A 26,852-nucleotide genomic window follows, 5' to 3' on the forward strand; every position below is an offset into this window, starting at 1 on the left:
CAGTCTCATCCCTGCTCTAAGAATCTTCTTTCTCCTGGCATGGCCAGTGTGACTAGCAGGTGCTGCTGCCAGCTGGCAACAGGTGCATTTTTAGAGTGGAAAGCACCAGAAGAATAAAGTGGTCACTCTGGTTCCTCTTCCCACCTCAGGAATATGAGCAAGACAGATTCTTTCCAGATCATAACCCTCAACTCCCACTGGGCATCTCAGGAGAGACTCTTCCTTGATCCATTTCTCTTATATCTCTTCATATCTGAGACTAGAACTTCACTCAGATGCTTGTGCTCTAACTAAGCCACCTGAATCTGGCTCACCAATGACTTCATTAGCCTTGGAGGGCTTGGTCCCAAGTTACAGGGTTTATTTATCTCTGCTATTTAGGAGTTAAAAGAATTTTTTAAGTAAAAATTATAAAATTTTCTCCCAGCTTTCTTAGCTCCCAGCTAGGGGAAAAAAAACTCCTGTTCTTAATAGAGGTTTAAAACTTTGACCACTTCAGTCCTGTGTATAGCCAACTAGTTAACTGTTGTTCTCCATTACACTCTCCGTCCCCCCTACCACTTGAAGGTCATTAAAAGATATGAGTCACATATCACCTATGACTGGTGTTAGTTTATAGGGGACAAAATCGGGAAATAAAAGCAGCTTAAAGAAATAGAAAAAATTATTACAAAAAGTGCCTGTCACATATAGGCCCTGGGAAAGGGACTTAAACTTCAGACCACCATCAGTTACATCAGCCCATTCCGGCCACCCCCATCAAAGTTCATTGTTCTAGAAAGTAGAGAGTGGGCCATTGGAGCCAAACTTGCAACACTCAGACTCTGAAGTCTGAGCTCATTTATTGCCAACCAAATGCTGGTTTCTTTCTTTCTTTCTCTCTCTCTCTCTCTCTCTCTCTCTCTCCCTCTCCCTCTCCCTCTCCCTCCCTCCCTCCTTCGCACTCCCTCTCTCCTTCTCTCCCTCCCCCACAATACAGCTTCAAACTCCCTACATGGCAGAACTCTACACCAGTCTCTGTGTTTATAACACTTTAGCCTCAGTCCCTCCCAGAGCAATCAGAGAATGCTATCTGTGCTGAACTACAATTCCCAGAATTCGCAGTTAATTTTCAGAAATTGGTTACAATAAAAACAAAAACAACCCTCGTGTTGTTCCTAACATCCCTCATTAGCTTCAGCTCATTCTGAGCTTTGTAATGCCTGGTACCACTTTATAGGACCGTGCCATGCTCTTATATTCATCCTCTTGCTTTCATTGCCTATACATTTTTTAAAAATATAAGTTGGTTCATAAATTCCCTGAGTACAAAAACATTTAGACAAACCTCATTTTAACTCATTGGAATTATTTCTCTTTGTTTCTTTAAAATTTAATTCTTAAGCATCTCCTATCCCTCCTGGGCTGACTTCCTCTTGAACATTTTACTGGATGAGTCCCTACCAATCTTTCCTCTAAAGTCTTTGAAATAAGCTATTATAAAATCTAGAGCGCATGTCAGATTAAGCCTAAATTTGCTTTTCTCTACTGGCAGTCTTGAAGGGTGAGTAGTCATTTCCCTGCAGAGTTCCCATTAGCTCAACCCTATAACCAATACCCCTCTCCCTGTCAATGAAATTTACATACAAATTAGAATTTCCCCTTGTTGGTTTCTACACTTGAGGAAGGATAAAATTACTGATAGAAGTCAAGAAGTTACTGTTCCCTCTGCTTATAGCTGACAGGAAGAGGAGGAGAAAAAAGGAGAAGGAAGAAGAGGAGGAGTGGAGAATGAGAAGTTGAGGAGAAAGAAGAGGAAGAGAGAGAAGGAGAAAGTGGAGGAGGAAGAGGAGAGGAAGGGAGGGAAGGGTGAAAGAGACAGAGCAATAGAGACACAGAGAGAGAGAGAGAGAGTACTCCAGCAGTCTGGATAATCGAAACCCCCTATTTCCTTATAACAAGTATATCACGTATATCATGTTCCTGTGCTGGGTTTGTTGTTTCCCAAACTCCTCATATATTTCTTCTTTCTGTTCAAACAGTCTTATCTATTCCAATAGCAAAAACTGTTTGTTTCTCCCTCCATTGACCTTCATTCAAACATTCCGTCATTCTCCCACCTTGTTTCTGGATTTTCTCACAAAGAGCCTTCATTAAGAATAAGAAAATGGCAGATTAACCACATATACTATTTTTTACAAGATAATTAGCTTGATAAATTTGAATAAAGTTTAATGATATAGTTTACCCAGATTTTAGCAAGCCATTTAGTAGAATCTCTCATATTATTCTTGTTATTAAAAAAAAAGATGCAAAAGTGTTAAAGGTATCCATATAACTAAGTGAATTTAGAAACAGCTAAATGGGAATACCTAATGAATGGTGAATAGTTGCTCATTCCAAACATGGCTCAGTCAAGGAATCCTGGGACTACTTTCCAAACTCTACCTCAGTAAGGAAATTTTTGGTATGGCAAAAGGAAAAAATTTCTGATAACTAAAATTATACAAAAATGGAATATGTTACCTTAGGAGGTAATGGGTCCTCCCTCACAGAAGGTGTTCAAGTAAATGATGATGGATGATCACTTTTTCGGTTGTTCAGATGTGGTTTGTATGTAGGCTTTGAGATCTCTTCCAACTCTGAAATTCTGTGGCCCTCTAATATCAGGTCTTAGAGATTGCTCCATTTGTCTAGCCTAAAATTCTGAGGTCCCCTAGCCAAGGATTGATTAAATTGTCTCAGGTCTGTCCTGTGAAAAGAAAGCTAACCCATGTCCCCTCCCCATATTTTCTAGATTACACATGTTTTTGGTGGAGAACATAGCAATAATGGGAATTGTCTTGTTTTCTCGTTAAAGGCCTTTTTTTATTTGCCCATTATGTCCCTAAAATTGGAAAACATAAGAATCTAGAATTCTCTTGCCAGCTGAATCTCTAACAAATAATTTAATAAATAGTGGCCTACTGTCCTCAGAGTGATTTTTTTTCTCCAACGTGTTTTAGTCTTTAATAGTCATAATAATAATAGCTAATATTTGTACAATGATATAAGCACTTTACTTATATTATCTCATTTGATCCTCACAACAATCTTGTGTGAGAGATGGAATTATTATTACCATTCCACAAATGAAGAAACTAAATCTGAGTTTGGTAATTTGTCCAGGGTTACACATTCAGTAAATATGTGGGGCAGGTCTTCCTGGAACTCTATTGATTAATTGACCCTGCTATTATACTGAGGTATTGGGAAGAAGCCAGAAAGAACATAATTTCTGAAAATACAAATTACTAGGAAAAAATTCACTATTTAATAAGAATTGCTAGGAAAGCTTAAAAGCAGTCTGGCAGAAATTATTCTTAGACCAACATCTTACACCACACACAACAATAAATTCAAAAGGAATATGTGACTTTAATATTAAAGATGATATCATGAAAAAGTTAGAAGTGAAACAGATCATGTACTTTCATAACTCTGGGTAGGAAATATATTTTTAACCAAAGGATAGCATCAATTACAAAAGATAAAATAAATAACTTTGATTACATGAAATTAAAAGGCTTTGGCACAAAATTATTGTACCTAGAATGAGAAACAAATCTTTGTGTTAAATTTAATGGATGAGTTTGTACCCAAGATATGCAGAAAAATTAACAGAAACATATAAGACCAAATACCATTCCCTAATATTCAAAGTATATAAATAGGTTTCAAAAGAAGAATTTCATACTATTAAAAAATCATATGAAAGAATGCTTCAGATCACCAATAATAAGAGGGGACAAAAAAAAAACCCAACCCTCATACCCTGCACATTGGCAAAGATTACAAAAGCACAAAGTCAGTGTGGGAGGCACTGCAGGAAGACAGGCATTGTTGGTGGAATTGTGAATTAGCAAAATCATTTTGAAAAATAATTTGGAACTATGAATATAAAACGATTAAAATGTCCATACCTTTTGATCCAGAGATTCCACCCATTGACAAAAAGTCTCCGTATACAGCAAAAATATTTATAGCAGCACTTTTAATGATAACAAAGAATTGGAAACAAAGTAGATAGCCATCAGTTGGAGAATGTCTAAACAAATTATGATACATAAGTTTATGGAATATTACTGTGTTGTAAGAAATACTAAATATAATAAATACAAAGAAGGATGGAAAAATTTATATGACATGACACAAAATAGGTAGAGCCAAGAAAACAATATACATAAGGACTATAAGCATGTAAATGGAAAGAACAATAACCACAAAACAACCAGTGATGAATATTGAAAAGTTACAAAAGAATTAGCTTGACCCCAAAAAAGAAATAGAAGATACTCCCTTCCACTCCTTCGTAGTCAATCAATAAACATTTATTAAGCACCAGCTATGTGTCGAGCACTGTGCTAAGTGCTGAGGATACCAAGAAAGGCCAAAGAGAGTTTGTGCTCTCAAAGTGTTCACCAGAGAAAATGCCTGGAGTGGGGACATGGAGGGTCTTGTTTGAGGAAAAGTGAAGAAGGCCAACATCACTGGATGGAAGAGTACCTGAAGGAAAGGTGTAAGGTGTAGAACACTGGAATGGTGGGGGTAGGGGGAAACTTGGTTAAGAAGAGCTCCGAATGCCAAACAGAGGATTTCATAGTTGAAGTTTAGTGAGTAGAAGAGTGACAGGGTTAGACCTGCCCATAGCGCCTGAGTAGAGAGGACAGCCTGGAATGGGGAGAGCCTTGGCCCGCAGACCCACCAGCACCAATCAGAATAGTCCAAGAGTGAGGTGACAAGGGCCTGCATCAAGGTGGTGGCAATATCAGAGGAGAGGAGGAGGTACATTGGAGAGATGTTACAAAGGTCAAATCAGTAAGTCTTGGCAACAGATTGGTGAGAAGCTGAGGAAGAACTTTGAGTCTAGTTAGTACACTAAATATGATGTCAATTTTCTTACTATGCATTGATCAATTTTGTTCATACACTTTCTCCTCTTTTTCTTTTTAAAAATATTATTATATAGGATGGCTGTCTGGGAGGGAAGGATATATGGAAAAATTTAGGTAAAGTAAATACAAAAGTTAGCAATAAAAGGTAGTTTTTAAAAGAAATATGAAAAAGAAGGTAATTTAAGTAGCACAAATGTTATGGTATCTAGCTACCTCAATAATCTTCAACAAATAATAAAGATATGAAAAAAGAGAGAGAAAAAAATCTAATATGGTCAAAAAGTAGGAATATGTAAACTATTTGTCTTTTGTGCCTCAGATCACCCCCTCCAAGCCCTACAAACCAAAGGAGACCAACATTAAATGCTCCTCCCACCAGACCCACCTCGGGCCGAGGACCTGCTCCAGCAATTCCATCCCCGGGCCCCCAGTCTGGGGCTCCACCAGTACCATTCCGTCCAGGACCTTTACCTCCTTTTCCTAGTAATAGTGATGCATTTGGAGCACCTCCACAAGTTCCATCCCGGCCAACCCGGGCTCCTCCCAGTGTCCCAAGGTAAGAAACTAAATGCTTATTGGAAAGGAGGCTGTTTGGTTCTCTTCTCCTAGAGTGACAAGACATGGTTTATTTGAAAAAGAAATTTGCAAACATTTTCCTGTTTTTGGTATGCGATTTTCACACCCCAGAGTAAATGAGTGGGTAAATATTCATAGCAGATCCACATAAGTAAATGAGTTGGCCTGCTGTTTGGGCTAAAGGTCATTGTGGAACCTTCAACAATTTAAAATATCTAATCTACAAACAGAATTTAATTTAAGAAAACCTCGTTCATCTGAGTGACACTGTGGCAGCTGCTTATCATAGGAATACAGTTGAGCAATGTGAGAGAGAAAAACAGAGGTTGGAGTTTTGTAGGCTATGTGTCATTTTTATGTGGAGAGTAGTGCTGTGTGTGATAATTTCACCTTCTCAATTTCCAGATAAATTCCAGAATGTCTCTTTCTCAGGTCATCCAAATAACCTCTGAAGTATAATTTTTTTTCAAAACTGAAATAATATTTTATTCCAGGCTTTATGCAATTTGTAAGAATAGGAATACTTCAAAGTTGTAAACAAATCTTTATGGTTAAAGAGTTCATAAGCATTATATTCTATGAGAATAGTCAGTAATCTGACATAAATAGAATATCACATTACAATCAAACACTGTAACAAATTAAGAACATATTTACATGTAGTTATGTTCAAAATCGTATAGTACCTTAATTTTAGGGCAGCCAGGTGGCACAGTGGCTAGAGCACTGGCCCTGGAGTCAGGAGGACTTGAGTTTAAACCCAGTGTTGAACCGTTACTGACTGTGTGACCTTGGGCAAGTCACTTAACCCTGTTTGTCTCAGTTCTTCACTTGGAAAATGATCTGAAGAAGGAAATGGCAAACCACTCCAGTATCTTTGACAAGAAAACCCCAAATGGGGTCATGAAGAGTTGGACAAGACTGATACAACTCACCACCTAAATTTCGCATATTTCAAGGCATAAGAAGCCAATGGTTGTCTAGTCTTAAAGGGCTTTAGAAATAAAAATAAAAAATACAGGTAGCACAAATGGGCCAGGCATGAAGTGCTACTCTAAAAAAATTATTGAACTAAATTTTTCCTATACTTTCTGAAAGAAATACAACTATATAAATATATAACAGAAAGAGAAAATATTTGAATTTAGATGTGCCAGTCCACCTGTCAAAGTTGAGCAACATTACCTCCCTCTCAGATAAGATGCGTCAGTTATATTTTTCTCTTCAAGGTAGAAATGGAGCAGCAGGGAGGAGAGGCATGCTTAGCTCGAGGGTCTCAATTAGAACTAAAGTGACAAGAAAGACACATGCACTGTGGGTTGAGTGTTCCATTTTCCCAGAATGTTTTACTAATGTACCCACATCCCAGTCCCCTCCAGGTTTGGCCTGCCCACTTCAGGTTTAGCTGAAATGTTCTTCTGGCATGAGAACCTCAGCAAAAATATGCAAAAGAATTTCCCTTGAATATAAAAAAATGGGGTTTCAGAACTAATCCTCACAGGAACACACTAGCAATATGCAGTCTACAAATTGTTGGTTTTGGAGAACTTCAGATGGATAGGAAAACAGTGCCTGCCATTGTGCCATTGGGGATGGAGGAGGTTCAGAGAAGGGTGGGAGAGGAGCCCCGCCCAGGAGAAGCGAAGGCCAGGATTCTGTCTGTGTCACTCTAAGAAGGAACCATAGCAACCCGCAGTGCCTGGCCTTGGCATTGAACTTGCCCGTCTTGCCTGTCTCGTATGATTGCTTTACTTCTTGGTTGCAGATAAGATGGCTTGCCAAAAGCATGTCTGAACATAATCCTGTGAATCCTAAACTGACTCGTTAAGCTGGGTGGAACCACTCATGGCATTTCCTACCTCACAGAAAAAGCTGCAGTAGCCTGTCACTTTACGGCTGTGCTTGCTGGCAGAGAAAGGAATGGCTGGTGAAGGGGGTCAATGAGTTTAAAAGGCCCTCACTGGACAAATGTAGAAGACTTAAAAGAGAATTCTAGAATGGCCTCAAGATAGATCCACTGTAACCTTAGTTTAGGTTGTAGATAAATTATTTTTCCCCCAACAGTGCACTTAGTTTTATTAGTCAGCCAGAAGACATAATTAGCTCAAAGCAAAGACTTTTAATGAGATATTATTGTCAGAAAAGAATCAGAAGAATATTTTCCCATGAACCATGGGATAGTCTTCATTCTTTTTTAAAATAAATTTACTATTCATTTTTAGCATTCATTTTAAAAAGTTTTTGAGTAGGTTATAGATAAACTCAATAGAGGATTTACCCTAAAACAGAAATACAGTTGAAGCAGGAAAATACATAGTTTTGCTGAGACTTCCAATTTACTCACCAGTTCAGTGAGTGGAGATGAAAAGCCCTGCGAGGGGCCGAGTCACCTGAAAGAAAGAATATTTCAGGATCCCTATGCCCATTAAAAGTTTAGCGTTAGATGGAGTACTCTGACTGCATAACGTCTGTTTTTAATAAAAAGCCAGAACAGGAATCCTAGCAAATGCATGCCAGAAAGGGGGTTTAAGATTTCAAAAAAAAAAAACCATTGAGGGACATTCTTAAAACTTTACTAGTGTTTTATTTATTTATATATTCTCTTTTTCCCTGATGGGTTTGCCACAATTTTTTCTACTTAAAGAGAAAAATAAAAAAGCCATAAGTGCTATTCTTCCATCATTTCCAGGACAACAGCAAGTTTAGCTTTCTGAGAAAGAAGTTTCATTTTTCAAGTTCTTTGCCTCACTGAAAGCCCTTTCTTCTATCTGAAACAGAAACTCCTAACGTGACAAGGCAGCATGAATACTGTCCTGCCGATTCCCTGCTGCCTTTAATATTGTTACAAAAGCAATAAGTAACCTTTGTAAGGAGGGGATTCAGTGTGGGCTTCTGCTTACTTTTCTTCTGAACAATCCACCACTTCATTAGCAAGTTATGACCTTGCCTTTTAAGAGAATATATAATTTTATCAAAACTTACTCAGAGTTAATCAAGTTACTTGTAGATTTAAGGAAACCATGAGTGTTCTGGTTTTATTTTTCCTTTTTCGTTTGCTTTCCATTTTGAAGTACGAGAGAGAAGGGGGAGTAAATTTTGGCCCAATTTTTCCTCTGCTTCTCAAGCTGTTTTGGTTTATGTACACTGAATTTTTCTGTGAGGAAGCTAAAACCGTTGCATGATGTATGCTTGCCTTAATTAATCCCACCTGAATAGGGGAGAGTCTATCCCAACAAAGCTTACAAATGTGGGTGCTGACTTAGTGAGTAAGTTGATTGTGCAGTGTCTATGATTTGTAAAACATTTTCTGTTGCCAGGAGATCTGGGTTATCCCCTCCTTCCTTACCCCCAACTCTTCTCTGAAGAGAATAAAGCCAAGCTGGAGAAATCCAGCTGTATACTTGCTCAGTGTGATGATCTTGAGCAGATACAACTGCCTCCATAGAGTCTCATGATGACCTTGTTCTCCTACTCAAAGATCAGGATCTTCATCAAATACTAACTTTAATTTTCAGAGAGTTATTCTTGATTATAGCTTCTTAAGATCAGTTTATTGGGAATTGCAGCCTTGCCATTAACAGAACAAATTAACTGAATCACAGTGTGTTTTTCCTGGCAACAACTGATTCTGGCATTCATTCACTAGCTTGTACTCTGCTCCTCTCTCTTTTCCTTGAACTAAAATGTTTTACGACAATATGAATAGAAGGGTGAGGTATGATGGAGAGGGTCTCCATCCAAGGAGAGTACTTCTTCATTTACCTCATCACTCCCATCTCCATTTGGTCCACATCAAAATAATAATAGTAATAATTAACTGCCTTCTTTGAACAGATCCTAGCCATTACTTTGCAGAAGCTTCTCTAAGCTTGGCTGTCTCAAAGTATTTACCCTCTAGTCCAATTCACTCTAGTTTACCCACACATAGGACCACACAGAGTGGAGCCTAATCACTACTGGTGTCTAACCATTCATGTCCTGCATTCATGTCCTGCATCTGATTTGTTCACATGGCAGAACCACAGGCCCACATCAGGATGGCCCTTTGGTTGCACAGTTATGTTTTAGAGGAGAGCGAGCCCACTTCATGACTTCACTAAGCCGATGCGCTTGGCATCCTTGGTAAAGAGGCCTCTCTACAGTCCCACAGACCCAGTAAATCATTCTTTAATCAAGTAATCCCAGAGGAAATCTGATACAAATACTTCTGAAGAGACAACAATGTATTGACGGTCTTTTCCCTATGAGTAATGAACTCTAGTTGATTCTACCTACAGTTTGTCTTTCATGTTATTTAAAAGTTGTTTTAGTATTAATTCAAGTGGCATCTGATGACTTGAAATATCTCTTTTATGTAAATTAACCATGGATTTAAATGATAGTTTACATGTAATTATTTTCACTTAGGGATAAGGTCTCCTTGTTTTGTTTTGTTGTTTTTTTTTCAGCCAGTCCCCCAAATTTTGAGTAAGGACAAACCCTCGATTCTTATGAACATGCCATTGCATCCCTAACATCAAGGTTTGGTACCATGGAGGATGAAGCTGCTGAACTTTAAAGTTGTGGGCTAAGGGTACATGGACAAAGTTGCTTCTGTGACTAGCCTGTATCGATTCCTCCTTAATAGGTATATTGGAGTCATTCTTACTCCTCAGCTGCCCTCCATAGTTATGGCTTCTTTTAACAGTTCGTTGTCATCTGGACAAATGATGCATTCAGCTCATGACTTCTGGTTTCAACCAAGACCTTTCCACTTCCTTAGCCATTCTCCCTGAAAGAAAGAAAGAAAAAGAAAGAAAGAAAGAAAGAAAGAAAGAAAGAAAGAAAGAAAGAAAGAGGAAAAAGAATTCCAATTGTTCAGATGGATACCTTTTCTTTTTTTAGCCAAGTTAAACTTAAAATTAATTCATTAAAGATAAACAAAGAAGTGGATTTGCCAAGAGCAGGATCAGGAACTCAACTTTGATTTGTTCTGTTTCTAATATTTAATTATTGGGTAACAGAATTTATGAGACCCTGCTTATAAGTGTGCTGCTAGTTTAGCATTAGCCACCATGATAATTTAGGACCCTATACAATTCAATATCATAAATATTCATGAATAGAGAATGGGTCATACATTATTCCCTAAAGAGAATGTCCAATTTAGTTTCCTCTCCTTTCGGTATTCTGGAAAACCTTACTCTCAGATTCTCATATGGCTATAATTCTCAATATGATATATCAGCCTAGGTGACTAGATGGCTAATTTCAGTCTTTCCCATTTCAGGTCTTGGTTTCAAAACTTGTTTCAGTCAAAGTAAAATTAGTTTGGTGGTTTCCTTCTTGGGCCTAGAGAACTTTCTACTTTACATAAACACCTCAATCCTACCACAATTCAGAATAAGACACTGCTCATGAGAGGCCCAGAACAGAACTGCAAGTTTGGGGGAGATCAGAATTGGGGGGTATCAGCAGATCACTGAGGTAGACTGTTTCTCCAGTATTTTTAAAGGGCCTTTCCACAAGTTTTTCCAGACACCAAATGTTGAGGGTGAAGGGGGGAATGACAAAACTATATAGTTTGCATTTCACATGCGTCAAGGCACAAGTCATGTAAATGCTGACAGGCAACTGTAAGTACAACAATATGCCCTTGTTAGCCCGGAGGTAGCTGGCATTGGGTTAACTAAACAGAACTGCTTCCGTGTTCCATGACAAGAAATAGCAAATAGCCCTTTCATTGTTCTCTTTAGAGGCTCTGAATTGCAGGCTTCCACAAATGGAGGGAAAGCCTTTCCAGAGGTGAAATATTCCTAGCCTTGCCCTGGGTCTCACCTGATTGATAGAGGAAGACAGCCAAGGCAGAAGTCTGGCACAGGAATCAGTGACCAGTAGAATATGCATAGTCAAAGATTTATTTTTTTCCCTGTGGCCAGTCAGCAGCAAATTGTCACCAGCTGGAATCTGCTGAATGTTCCTATATACAAGTTGATGTCAGCTTAAAAATAAAAGGCTAGACTGTAAGCAAATGTGTACTGTGGAGGGCACGTCCAATAATGTGATTGCCACAGTTTTTTCTCCCCCACTGCCACAAAAGAATGAATTTACAGTTAGACTTTCTGTTTCAGCCAGAGTTAGCTGTTATCCAATGAGTTTTTCCAAAACTTCAGTTTCATGGCATGCTAAATTGTAGCCCTCGAACCCTTAAGTTCCATTCAAGTACCAAGCCCCTAGAATGGGCAGTCCGAGCAGTCTCCCTTCTTTAGGAGTTATCGCTTATTATGGAAAATTAGAAGCAAAATGTAAATAATTCTTACCGCAGTTGCTTTAACCAATAACGACCAGGAAATTCAAAATGAAAGTTAAAATGCTGGCTCCTTCCCTCAAAGCCCTATGTCTTTAGGTGCCTACCTCCAGCAATAAAAGGAAAGAGTTTTAAAAGGAGCCGAGGGCTTGGTGGCTTTTGTCTGCTTGTTACAATCTTATAGCTGTCTAAATGTAGAACTTTAAAATAGTTGACATCGAAAGCCTTTGGCTTGCTCATGTCTACATATAGTAAGTTTCCTCTGTGGGTGTGTCTGGGTCTAAACACATATTTACACCCTTTGGTTGCCAGATAAAATCCATCTAGCTTACAGAATCACATGGTCCCAAATAATTTAGTATTTTTTACCCTGGCCAGTGTTTACAGGGGAGGGGAGTGGGTAAAGCTTGAGAGATCTGACTGTATATTGATGCCAAATTACTAGCAATTGGATGAGGGTGAGGGTCACATGGCTCGATGATCCAAAATTAGAAAAGTTTCTGTAGAGGGCAAGTCTGAAGCCACAAGGTATTTAGGCAACTTCCCAGTGTAGGCAATGTTGTAACTTTGGTGTGACCCCTGTTCTTTCCTTTTGGCTGCTCTTCAGGCATCACAGCCACAGGGTGTACAAAAGCTACAAAGAATGAGTACTCAAAATTGCTGAATTTAAAAAAAACTGCTCCCACAAATATCAGTAAACATCCAGTGTTGTTTAAGGAGAAGCAAAAGTATTGGAGTTATATTATTCACATTTACTGCTGAAAGAATATCCCATTCCAGCTGCTCAAAAAGGCCAGTACCTCAAATCCTCAACTGTTCACCCTAAACAGGGAAAGTTTTGACCTAGATTTGCCCCAAGATATAATTTTTAGTCTATAAGATTGCAGCATCTTTTCATTTTGTAAATTATTTCAGACATTGAAAAATAGTACCAAGAACATTTTCTAGTCATTCTAGTGTAAATCAAAGAGGGGTTTGTAATGAATGAGAAATGTAAAACTCCATCCTTTACCTGTCCTTCGATGGAAAAAGGGCCAATAAGGGCCAAATATATGGCAGAGAAAGAGGGAGAAGGATAAACAAGATAACTGGATACTACAGAATGGATAATCAACAACTCATAGGTTGGGAGTGCTTCAGCATTTGCAAATCACTGACTTTACAACCACCTTTCCAAACACCACCCTTTCCCACCCTCTTACGGCCTGTAATTTCACTGGAGGAGAAAGCTCCCCCCTTTCCAGGAAGATACCCATTTCTCCCTAACTTAAGAGTCTTAGAGCACTGCCTGGGGGCAATAAGAGAAGTGACTGGTCCAGGACTCACAACCAATATGCATGAGGAGGATGGTAAGGACAGGTATTCTGCTGTCTCTATGATTCTAAGAGAAGCTTTATTCAAATTATGAGAACATTAGTTATCATCTCATATATCTATAGTATCTAAGGTTTTCAAAGCACTTTCCTCGCAATGTCTCTATGATGATTATTAGTATCCTTAAAGGCACATTCTACACTGTATACAATTTTATTGATTCACCTATTCTCAGGATCAAAGTTTAAAGTTAAGGCATTGTGGCATTTGAATCTCCACACACCTACCAGTATTCATACCTTTATGTTTGTAAACGAAAAAAAATGTAAAAATTAAAGAAAAAAATTACCACTACATTTATAATGACCAAAAGAAAGTTTTGCTTTTTACTAGTGATGGGAAATATTAAATAAGTTGAAATGAAAAAAACTTATTAGAGAAAAATTCTACCTTACCGATTGCTTTGTGAGGTAGAAAATTTGGAAAACCCACAACATATGTATTGACTGGAAGAATCACAGTAATTTCCTATTGCCTCCCCAAACCCTAAAAATCCCAGAAGCATAATTTAGAACTGGATGGATATTTTAGAGATCACTCCACCCACCCTCTTGTTTTGTAGATAAGGAAACTGAGGCCCACAAGAGAAGTAACTCTCCCAAGATCATACTAGTAGTCAGTCGTATAATCAGAATTTGAAAACAAGTCTCTTTGACTATAATCCAGGGGCTTTCTACACTGCATCATCCTACTTCCAATATACTGATCCTACATTTCAGTTTATCAAGCTATATAAATATACTTTTTCAGGCATGTTGACAGCATTGTATAATTTTTTTTCAAACTATAACATTCTAATTTAAGAAATTATCTTAATGATTAAAGACTATAACATCATACTGGGAAGTCATTTTAAAGGATATTACCTTAATAATAAATATACTTGAACAAAATTTCCCCATTCCTCCTCAGACTTTGGTAATGTGACTAAACGCTTCAATTTTACTTCATTTTTTACTATGTAGGTAAAATAATTTCCCTTCATGTCGTTGCTTAATTAGTATCTATTCAGCAGTCACAACATTCTAATTGCTTACAAAACCTCTAACCTCAGTCATCAGGAGCTAATACTCTTAAACACGGAGGCTTTACCTTCCCTGAACCCCTAGGTCTTTCCTTCCCACAATGAAATCCTGAAAACAAATCCAGTCCCTTGCCCTGTAGAACAAATGATTCCACTATTGTTTTCTTGAGAGCTATAATAGGTATATGAAAGAAGAGGGACCCAAATGAATCTCCAGAATTTGCAAATGCATACCCATAACATTTAAATTTTTCGATCTATTTTATTACTGCTACCTTTAAAGTCCCTATTTCTTTTTTGTCTATTTCTTATTCACCCACTACACAAGAAAACATAGTAAGAAAATGATACATAAAGATTTGAGAAGAGACTAAGAAGTGATTACAGAGATCATTGGTCCATTGTCTCCAAAGTAAGGGACAATGCTTGAGAATATTTTCCTGCAGCCATTTCTCATTTCACCTCTCTACTTCATTTTTTCCCAGTTTTTTTCTTTGTACCTCAATTCAGTAGCATCTTCTAAAACTCTGGACCCCTCCCCACCCATTCTCTTTTCCTTTAGTAATTTCTGTTAGTCAGGCACCTGCCTTCTAGCTGCTTTTGGCAGACAAAAACAATGACGTAATGAGAGGAAGAAAATGCCCTAGTCTCTTTTTGGCTCCATGTAACATCCAACATTATTCAAAACAGGACTTTGTTGTCAGGCTCTGTCCAAAATTGCTTTGAGATCTGTTGACCAGAGGTTCTTCAGTCGAGTCAAGAAGTAATTGTACAGTGTAATGTGCTCCTTCTGAAAACCAGAAATTTACTTTATACTCTACATTTACTCTAGGTACACAGAGATTACGTTATACTATTAAATTTACTATCTATATTTCAGATGTTATTATCTGACCTTTTCTATCACATAGGTAATGCTTAAGATACGTGCCCAAAATATAAGAAAAAATGAAAGCCTTTTATTTCTAAGTGTTCTGGGCTTCTCTTTCCCAAAGTCCAGCAGGTTTCTCATCAAGGGCCTCCCATGGTCATTGTAGCAATGTTTTTCTGAAAGCATATTTTGTGGAATATGGCTCCAGGATGATGGCAGCTTTTGTTAAGTGAGATGCCTAAAAGGCTCCCATATGGTTTTCATCGATTTTGCAGTCTAGACTTGCTTTATTTAGAGACTTTGGGTCTGAACTGGTAGAGGTTTTGTAGGAACTTTTATTAAAACAACAAGAAAAAATGTGTATGTGCTATTAAGATATAAAACAAAAGGCTTAACTTCTTGTTCAAGCCTTGGGTCTAGGACAAGGAAGTTGGTTGAGAATTTATCACATGCTCACTTTTGCTATTCTTCCCTACACACACCAACCCACCCACCTCATTCTAACAAAACCATGCAAAAATAGAAAACTTATAAGGAACATCAGTAACTATGACATTCATACAATCAATACCATTTTCCTTGCTGAATTTTTTGTGACTGAGACGCTAATTGTTAGTCACAAACCTCTGATTCTTTCTCCAGACTCTTTACATGACTCTGGGGATATATGATCCCTGCCCTTTTAGCACTAACTTTTACAAACATAGCATTTCCTTTTCAAAAAAAAAAAAAAAGGCAGAGGGGCCAGCCAGCCACTAAGTAAATGGAACTGAATTCTCCAGAGTTCAGAAGTGCCTTTGCCACATGTTGAAAATTTAGTTTTCAAAGGTTGTTTTGAGTCTTTTTCTGAGAATTACTTAGAGGCAGCATGACATTATCAGAAAGAAAAAAACACTACTTATATTTCTAGATCTGCCCATAAATCGGCCTTTTGCTCTCTGGTAACAGCTAACACAGCAAATCCAATCCCCGTTTGACTACATCAGAAGGAGTTTCATGGAGGGAGAGAAAATGTGGGCCATTCTGTCTCTACCAATATCATTGCTTGGTTTCGGACTAAACATTTAATTGAGCTTAGTCACATATTTATTCATTGACATAGCAGCGAACACGGCACACTGCCTTTCGGTTTGTTTTTCTGTTTGCTTTGGGGGAAAAGAAAACTTTTAAAAACCTCATCTGAGGCATGTTAGAACTCCCCCTGCTGGAAATTTTTTAAATTGATGGAATTTCCTTAGAAAATAATCCTCCAAAACCTGGCTCTAACCGAAATGCCATTTTGATTAATATAATGACACCTGTTTTGATCAATGTAATTTTCAAAACCACCAAAAAGAAAGAACACTGGGCTAAGGGTCAGAAGCCTGGGACTTGACTCCTGCCTCTGCCACTCATTAGCTGAATGACCTGGGTAAGTACAATGACCATTCATGGGCCCAATCTCAACACTGATCAGCATGGAAGCTCTAACTTGCTCCATTTTCCCAAACTGGGCTGGTTTGTCCTTCCTTGGGCATCCTGTTGGCCCTCCACTAAAGCTCATAACTCCTGAGTTTAATCTACCAGCTTCAGCCTCTCGTGGTAGCAGGGATCACAGGCATGCACCACCACACCTAAACATGTTGTATTTTACTGGCTGATCATTACTTTCTCAAAATGATAGGAATTAAGATGTTAACTTTACTCAAAATGTGATTTTTATAGCCTCAGTATTCTCAAACACCTACCACCACCACTTGATGCAACATGCACATTCACTCTTTCCACATTTGCCATGTCCCCTAATTCAGTTTAATTGCTGGCTCCTGTATGTAGGTACACAGTTAGCTAGCTTTTTTCACCAACATTCCTTTTTCTTCTTCCTGACATTAAGTTGTCAAAAAATGTTCATCTTTTCAAGATGTTAGCCTTTTCCAGTGATTCACATACCTCATTCTCTGTATCCAGAAAATATCACGAAATCAACCATCCATCAAGAAGCGTTAATTGCCTACCGCGCATCAGGCAGCATGCTAGGTGCTGGGTATACGAAGACAGTAAAGGAAGCAATGCCTACTTGCAAGGAGCATGCGCTCTAAGAAGGGAAGATGGGCAGACACCCAAGTCCATCCAGAATAAAAAGAAAAACAAAAACATACAAACAAATGCAAAGTGGTTAAAGAGAAGATATTTTAAGATGGAGGGCATTAGTGCTGAGTGGAGCAGGAAAGGCTTCAGGCATGGAGAGGGTGCATCTTGAAAGGAGGCATTCTGAAAGAAGGCTGAGACGAAGGAAGGACACATTCCAAGCACAGGGGGACACTCAGTCCCGATACACAGAGATGAGAGACGGAGGGTCCTGTGTGAGGAACAGAGAAAGCCAGTTTGGCTGTACCTCCGAGTGCGAGAGGGAGAATCATGTCCAATGAGCCCGAAGAAATAGGTTGGGGGCAGTTATTAAGGACGTAGCATTGTCTCAGCCTCCTTTCTGGTAGATCTCACTTGAGGAATGACTATTACCCTGGGAATGAAGATCATCCCTACCATTTGAACCCCTCCCTACACTCTATTCCCAGGAGCTTCAGGAAGAACAATAATACATTCTTCCACTAGAAAGCTACTAAGGGAAACTGTTAAGGATGACCGTAGAGATCTCTACTAGCTAAAAAGCTTTATGACTACCACCATCTTGCTAGGTATTCAGATGTTGTGTTCCTAAAAAAAAGTCATGTCTAAGTAAGATTATTGGATTTGGGGGTTCTTTTCTTTGTTTTGGGAGGTTTGGGCTTTTTATTGTTTTTGTTTTTGTAAATCTAGTCATTTTTCTCATTGGTTAACATAATTATTTCATTAATATCTTTGTCTTTGAAGTAGTGACAGTTAAGAATAGCTTCTGATACTTGGGTTTTAACTTTCTCATGGACCCACTCCATTTTTCCTATTAACTTCCTCACAGACCCACTCTGTCCTCCAGAGTCTTTATACCAATGATCTCTAAAACACTTAAATACACTAGGGGAGTTATCACTTGTACAGCATGTGTGTATATAACATACATAATACAAAATATATTATGATATATACATATATTATACAAAAATCCTTTCTATCCCTCAATACATCTTTTATAAATATGGATTTTCTATATTCTTGAAGCAGGATATATTTGTATTGGTTAAAAAAGAAATCAAAATTAACATAGTGATGTGGGCTAATGTCATAATTAGCCAAAATTCATCCTTGTATTAGACCAATTTTAATTTTTTTTATAGCTCTCCTCCACCACAAACCCTTAATCCTAGTCATGATGAATTCAGCTGTACACTGCTTTGTAGAATGTTTTAACTGAGCATAGATAATTCTAGTGACTTCCCTCTCTTATTTTCTACTTATCTAAACATAGTTTGTACATATTTGTTTGCTTCTTGTCTCCCCCATTAGATTGTGAGCTCTTTGGGGATAAGGACTGTCTTTTGATCCTTTTTATATCATTGATGCTTAGCACAGTGCCTGGCACATAGTAGGCACTTAATAAATATTTACTGACTGACTGACTGACTAGATAGCCTGGGCAAATTATGTGGATAGAGTGCTGGACTTGGAGTGAGGAAGACTTGAGTTTGAATACCACCTTAGCTCCTCACTATCTGTGTGACCTTGGGTATTTCACTCAACCTTTTCAAAGTTAAGTTCAGTTTACTTCTCTGTAAAACAGAGACAAAAAAATCCCCACCATCCTGGAAGTTATTGTGAAGATCAAATGAGTTGCAGAGTGATTTGAAAGCCTTAAAGTCCTATGTAAATGCTAGCTACTATTAGAAATTCTTCTTAAGATCTCTGACAAAATTTCACACCATTTTTTTTGAGTTACTGTAGAATTGACAGAAAACTAAAAATGGAGATAAATTGATGCCTTGCTGCATAAATCACAGAATCACAAAATCTCAGAGTTAAAAAAGACCTTAGAGGCCTTCTAGACTAACCCATACATGAATAAAATTCAAGTCTACAACATACCCAACAAAGGATCACTCAACTGCTGCTTGCAGACCTCTGATGAGGAGAAACCCATTACATTTATGCTTATTAAATGTCAATTTATTAGGTTCAGCCCAATATTCTATCCTGTTGAGACCTTTTTGGATCCTGATTCTGTTTTCCAACACATTAATTATCTCTCCTAACTTTGTATCAGGCAGATTTGTTAGGAATATCATCTGTGATTTTATTCAAGTCATTAATAAAAATGTTAAATAGCACAGGGCAAAGCACAGATGCCTTGGCTACTCTACTAGACTTCCTTCCAAGTTGACATCAAATTATTAATTCTGGCCATTCAACCAATTCCAAATCCATCGAGCTGTACTATATAGTTCATAAATATATATATACACACATACGAACACATATATATACATATATACACATGTATATACATATACACATATAAGTATATATAGTATTACAGATGTATAGTATATCTCTCCATTTTTATAAGAATAGCATGAGAAACTTGGCCAAAAGCTTAAAATCGAAGTTATATCTTTAGCAATTCCCTCCACTGCCGGTCTAGTAAACTTGTCCAAAAGGAAATTAGGCTACTTAGCTATTGCTTATTTTTATGAAGCCATGTGAGCTCTTTCTAATCAATTTTTTCCTAGATGGTCACTAAATTTATATTTATTCAATTTTATAACTTTGCCAGAGATTGGAGTCTCTAGTAAAATTTTAAATTTTGAAGACATCATTGACTTCTCTTTTGTGACAATTGGGTTAACACTTGCCCTTTCCTATGCTTGTAGTATCTCTCGTTTTCCACAGCCTTTCAAAGCTCACTAACAGCAGCTCAGCCATTGCCTCCATCAATAATCTCAGAATATCATGGACCATAATTTATCTTGGATTGGTCACATGAACTCAAGGACAGCTAGATGCCCCCTTACTATCTCCCTCTTTATTTGGTATCAACTCCCTTTCAGCCATTTTTGTTCTTTTCTTTCCAAACCAAAATTCACTGTCCTTGGCTGAGAAAGTAGTATCAAGAGTCAATTTGTTTGTATTTTTTCCTATCACCTGTTGTCATAATTCCATCCATCCTGAGCAGCAATCTTATCCCTTTGTTAATCCTTCTCTTTCCCCCCAATATTGTTAAACAAACAAGCCCCTTTCGTTTTCTCATTATTAAGTATTTAATATATAATAAGTGTTGTCCTTAGCCTTCCTCTCCAGCACCAGCTCATTCAGAGCTTTACTACTCTTAACGTCATTCATATGAAATGGTGCCATTCTTCTGTATTCATCCTATTGCCTGCTCTTCATTCCATTTCTCCACAAGTCTTTTGAAAGTTTATTTATCCATTCCTCATGCATTGGATTCTTTATAAATCTACTCTTTTTCTTCCTCAATGGAATTATTTCTTTTTGTAGTTTCTCTTATGAACAAATTCTAATTCCTCCATCCATCCTGGAGTGATTTCTTCTATCTTTTTTGTCCCTGGTATCTCACTTATATTTTCTCTGAAATTTATTTCCTCAAAATCGAAAGAGTTCAACAATTTTCCAATAACCTTTCATCACAAATTTTAAAATGGATTGGTCACTTGTCCTACTAAGATTCTCATCATTTCTACTATATCAACAAATCTTCCTTGTTGGTGAGAATAAGATCAATCAATTAATAATCATCCAGTATTTACTGAATGCTTCCTCTGTGCCAGGCACTGTTGGAGGCATTAATTTTCAAACAGTTAAGAGAAAGTACTGTTTAAACATCAAATAGTAATAGAAATCATCATCCCCCAAGAAGTAGAGGCAAGCTGAAAATATATTTTAACAAAGGTTTAGATCAGTCCATGGTGGCATATCTATAATGGTCTACTAAAGCTCAGTGCATTTGTTTGAGCTACATGTCTCCCAAACCTTTTAAGGTCAGTCATGGAGAACAATCATGCTGTCGGTTGGTGCCCATAGAGAAGAGAAAACTTTGTATTACACGGACCAAAGTTCAATCCCAATATGGCAATTTTTAGGATCTTACATGCTTTGTATGTAGTAGGCTTTCAGCAAATCTCTGAAAGAATGAATGTTACCAAATACAAATATGCTAAAATTTGAAATACTGTACTAAAACTGTGTTCTCTTAGAGGGAAAAACCTAAATTTACTTTAAGTTTATCCAAATTAAATATTTATTCATTAAATACTAATTGAGTATGGAGGGCAGGGACTGTTTCTTATTTGTCTTTATATTTCCAATGCAATTACAATGCCTAGCCCCTAGTAAATACCAGAAAAGTGCTTGTTAATTGAATGGTTCATTGTTTCTTTCTTTTGCAGTATATACAAAGGTTTATACACTGTGAAAGAACACAAAATAGTGTAACATATTGTCCCTGTCATCATGGAGCTTACAATTTTCATGTAAAGGAGATATTCTTACACATTGAAAGTTACATATATTTGTGCAAGTAGAAACAGATTTCATAAGAAAAAAAAAAACATGATTGTCTAAAATCTCAAAGTTTTTAATTCTTCCTTCTAAGAAAGTTATTTATTTAACAATTTAGGACTCTCAGTGATTTAATTATCTTTATGATGTGAGCTCTAGCTTATCTTTTATCACTGATTTATTATTTCTGTACTTTCCCAAGCAATCACTAGTAATATAGCATAGCCTACTTACACCCATTATACATCTCTTCCTTGCTCTCTGGTCACTCACAGATATTGTGGTATTCCATGATTCCTAGCCTATAGAATATTGCTGTTGAAAAGGTAGACCTTCATTTCAGGTAACAGCCTGATAACACTGAAAGCACTGCTGAATTTCCCAAATGTAATCCATGTGGGGTCCAGTCTTAGTCAATTTACAATATCAGTGCAAGAGACTAACGAACCAATACAATTGGCTGGACATCCAGCTGTATGTCATTAAATGAAGACTATGAATTTTTTATCTACTAGGTTCTATGTGAATTTCTAGGAAGAACTCTTTTGAATGACCTTGGATTGTGTACAAAATTGTGATTCACAAATCACTTAAGAGTGTCCCTGAAGGTCAATATTTTCCTAGCACAGAGATTAAAAACTATAAAATAGCTCTTAAATTCTAAAGAAACAATCATTCCATATTCTCGGTCCTAGGTTTAATAAAGTCATTCATTACTTTCTCATGAATTCAGTGAAAAACTGCAAGTATTTTCAATTTTTGTAAATTGAATGATACTTAAAATATTACTTAATAAGGAGATCTTGTTATCTAAAAGAAACCTGTAGTAGTTCTCAATAATATAATTTCCCAAACCTGGAAAACTTTACATAAGCTAAAGCAAAGTGAAATGTACTGTGTACAAAGTAACAGCAATATTGTAGGATGATCAGTATTAATGACTTAGATATTCTAAGCAATACAATGAACCAAGACAACTCTGGAGGACTTAGGATGAAAATGTTATCCATCCCCAGAGAAAGAACTGATGGTAGCATACTTTTTTTACTTTATTTGGAACTCATAGTTTTAAAAATGAATATTAAAAATTTTACATGTAACTGGGGAAAAATAAAATACTAAATTAAATTTTAAGAGACAGAAAAAAAATGTAATTTCCCCCTTAGGAATTTCTTTGAAACTTTGTTATAAGGAATTTTCTTCCAGGGGCATCTAGGTGGTACAATGAGTACAGCACTGGCCCTGGAGTCAGGAGGACCTGAGTTCAAATTAGACCTCAGACACTTGACACACTTACCAGCTGTGTGACCTTGGGCAAATCACTTAACCCCAATTGCCCTGCCTTCCCCCCTCAAAAAAAAATTTTCTTCCAGTGGGTTGTACCAGTTCTGAGATGGGTTGGTACTGCACTTTTACCATCCCCATAGAGAAATTTGTAATACTTCACCTTTGATACTAGACATGCTTAATCTCTGCGTATATTGATCTTTTTAGAAGCAAACAATATTCTTTAATACCACATTTGTTGTAGTTCCTGTAGAATGCTAATGAAAAGGCAACTTGATAAAGCCTCATCTTCAACATCTCCAAACCTAAATCCACAATTTAATCTTAGCCATGTTTAAGGCTACTTCTTAAAATCAAAGGATTCCCACCATCTTTCTATTTTTTGTCTTATAATAATGATACTAGCAGTAGCCGACATCTTTATACTGTGTCATACTTTCATACTGCTTTGAGACTGACAACAATCCTGTGAGGTAGGTATTTTCTCACATATTACAGAATTATAGAATTTTAGAGTTTCTTAAAGGGATTCAGGTAAGCATCTAGTCTAATCCATAACCAAAAAGGAATTCCTATTATAACAAATCCCACATAGGGTCATTCATTTTCCACTAGAAGGCCTCTCATGAAGGGTATCTCATCATTCCACTTTTGGACAAGCCTAATTAATAAGTAGTTTTCCTTACATCAGGACTAAATCTGATTTTTGCTGTTTGTGTTTTTTTGAGTTTTATTTTGCAATTTTTACACTTTCCTCCTGGTTCCTCTCAGGGGCCAAAGACAACAAGCCTACTCCTTCTTCCATATGACAAACTTTAAGATATTTGAAGACAAACAATTATCATTTCCCTCCCACAACCCCAACAAGTCTTCAGTTCTCTAAGCGAAACATCCCCCACTCCTTCAAAGACTCTTTATGTGACATGGTTTTCAGGGCCTTCCTCATCCTGGCTGCCTTCTCTGGACATTTTCTTGCTTCTTGGTTATTTTTCAAAGCTGGTACTCAGAACTGAACCTAGTATTATGTAGTGTGAATAGGGAAGAGTACAGTGGGACTATCATTTCCTTATTTCTGCGATCAATGTCTCTCGATACAAATCAAGGTTGCATTAGCCTTTTGTCTGCCATGCCACAATAATTACTGACGTTGAGCTTGCTCTCCACTCTATCCTTCTTCTAGACAAGCTGATCCCTAACTTTCTCTCTCCCCCTCCCACATCTTGTACTCACAAAGTTTTCTCACCTCAATTTCATCCTCTATAAAACAGGGGCAACAACAGCATACCCGTTGAGGTTGTTGTGAGGCTCCGATGAGGTAACGCGCACAAAGTGCTTTGCAAACCTTAAGGTCCGACGGAAATACTAGCTATTATTATTTAGAATTTCTTAAAACCTGTGTGTGACAAAGTTTAATGCTACTGGTTTTGCTTTTATTTGAAATACTGTAGAATTGACAAGAATATTTTATCACGGATTAGGAGCTGATTTTCTTATTTCTGTTCTCAGTTATCAGCATCTCATCCACCCTAAGCAGTAACACAGCAACCATTTTTTTAACTTTTTTCCCTCAACATAACTAAAAAAATTTTTTTAAAAAAAGACTCTCTTCATTGTCCTTGATGTTCACCACCAACCTCAGTTTATTCTGATCTTTAGTGTTCCTAACACTGTTCTTTACAGTACTGTGCTACATCTTTTATTTTATCCTCTATTACCTGTCCTTCCTTCCTCTGTACATATCTATTTCTGTAGCTAGATAGACTAGATAGATAATGTATCATTTTTTAAAATCTAGGTTGGAGCATTTCCTGTGCATGCACAATTGTCTCTTTAAACAGCACCTATTTTTCCTCGCTAGAGATGTTTCCATTTGTCAGTTTCATTCTTGAGAATTTCCCCTCCTCTTGGGGACAACTTCCCCCTTAAAATTTAGACCATGGAAAATACTTTTTAAGTTTTTGCGTGTTGCTTACTATTTAGCTTTCTTCTGAAGTCTTCAAAAGTCTGCTTTCCCAAAATCTAGGGTTTATGTAAGATTATGCCAAGCTTTCAAGGTTTCCCTTATTTCACTACAGAAACCTTTTCCTCCCTTTTAGACACTACATTTTACGGATATGGAAACTAAGTCTCAGATGCTAAGTAACTTGTTCATGATCACACAGTTAGTATCAGAGACGGGATCTGAACCGAGATTTTCCTAACATGAGGTCCAGCATTCTGTCTACTGTGACAAACTGTGCTTACACCCTCCTTTTCTCTTTTATTTTTTTCTCTTCTCTGTTAAGTAATAAAAGCAAGATTGAATCGACCATTTCTAGGAACCCAGGACTATAGGACTTACCACTTTCTTTCATTACTGCTTCATAGTTGACATACCTACCAAGCAGAAAGTATACTTTCTGAGATTTTCATTTAAAAAACGTACACTTTCCCCACTCTTGAGAGTATGAAAGGTATCAGATCTAGAGTCAGAAGAGCTGGATTTAAATCCCAGTTCAGCCACTGCCTCACCTGTGTGCCTTTGAGGAAGTAAATTCACTTCTCTGGACCTTACTTTCTTTATATGTAAAATGAGGGAATTGAACTTAATGAATTCTAAGATTCCCTTCCAGCTATTGTTCTTTTCAGTATGTTTTAGAAGAGTTATCACCCTACTGAGACCATCTAATTTTCATTAATCATGACCTGTAGACCCACATCTTTCTTGTCCTGAGTATTTCCATTGTGTGATGATAACCCACAAGCATCTTTATTAGAGTGGGTCTTTTGAATCTTCTCCAGTATAACCAAGCTACTTTCCCTGACATCCAAAGCAATTTGTCCTGCAAGAGTCCTACTATAAAGTTGACCCAATATCCATGAAAAGCTCAGAGCTACCTATGCTCAGCCAAAGTGGGTCATTGGCCTCAAGGGGCAGCTAACATTTTACTTCTTCCATTCTTAACACCATAAATCAGAAGAGGAAAATAGGATGAAACAATGAAACTAACATACACTTCTGATTTACCAGAGAAGCCATTCTACTCATCCACAATTTCAACCACCCTGCAGCAGCATTTGCCTTTCTTGTGACATTTGGTAGAGTGCAAAAATAGTATGTAGTGTGCCCAGCCCCGCAGCTACAAATTGTAAGGCCATTATGTTGGTTTCACATCTTTCAACTTTGATTTGAAAGCAGAAGCATGGCTCTCCTATAGTAACTATAAACCAACCACATACACAGTGTTTCAATAAACTCTAAGTTATACAAGATGCTCTATTTCAATAAAAATGGAAACTTAATGAAACCCATCACAAAGCAGAGCAACTGAGGAACAGTTGTTGCAAAATTAATAACTTTGCTCTACCCAAAACAAACTGTTGTAGAGTGGATGAACAAAAAACCACTTTGAATAGGTTAGAAGCTGAATAATGAAATGAGCATTGGTGGCTGACCTGAAATGTACTTCTTTAGTCCCTTCAGACAGCATTGTGTCCACCTCTCTGCCTGCACAGACTGCGCTCCTCATGTCTGCAGCATTCTCCCTCCTCACTTCAGCCTCTTGGACTCTCCAACTTTATTCAAGTTTCCACTTAAATTCTTCCCTCTCTGTGAGGCCTTTCCTCATCTGCCCTTTGTTGTCAAATACTTCCAGTCCTCCTGACTCTGTGATTTAGACATACTGTGTTTACTTGCTGTCATCTCTATAAAGAGAATTCCTACATCTATAGATCTAGTCCTAGTGTTTCTTGTGAGCTACAATCCCACATCACCAACTGTCTTTTGGACATCTTGAATGGGATGTCCTAAAGGCAACTCAACTTCCACATGTCTCAAACTCATTATCTTTCCCCCAACTCCTTTTCCTCTTCTCAACTTCGCTGTTACTATTGAGAGTACCATAGTCCTCTCAGGCACTCAGCCTCGGTATCATTTTGACCCCTCGCTCTCACTCACCCTAAATCTTGTCTTTTCCACCTTCACATCATTTCCCCTGTGTCTCCTCTTCACTCATGCAGCAATAGCCCTCACTGAGGCCTTCATCCCCTCTCACCTGGACCACTGCAACAGCCTTCAAATGCATCTTCCTACCCCTCTGCATTAAAACCATGCTC

At 37.6% G+C, this 26,852-nt stretch overlaps 1 protein-coding gene across 3 annotated transcripts in view; it reads left to right on the forward strand.

Annotated features, from left to right (window-relative positions):
- The window catches only part of DNM3 (dynamin 3), a 638,732-nt gene that overhangs the window by 604,235 nt on the left and 7,645 nt on the right, over positions 1–26,852 (forward strand). For all 3 annotated transcript variants that reach the window (XM_036753297.1, XM_036753298.1, XM_036753299.1), the window contains one exon: positions 5,233–5,469. In XM_036753297.1, coding sequence (XP_036609192.1) covers positions 5,233–5,469 — 237 coding nt within the window. The remainder of the gene's footprint in view (positions 1–5,232; positions 5,470–26,852) is intronic.

This window comes from Trichosurus vulpecula, chromosome 4 (genome assembly GCF_011100635.1).
Source record: "Trichosurus vulpecula isolate mTriVul1 chromosome 4, mTriVul1.pri, whole genome shotgun sequence".
In the NCBI taxonomy this organism is placed as follows: domain Eukaryota; kingdom Metazoa; phylum Chordata; class Mammalia; order Diprotodontia; family Phalangeridae; genus Trichosurus; species Trichosurus vulpecula.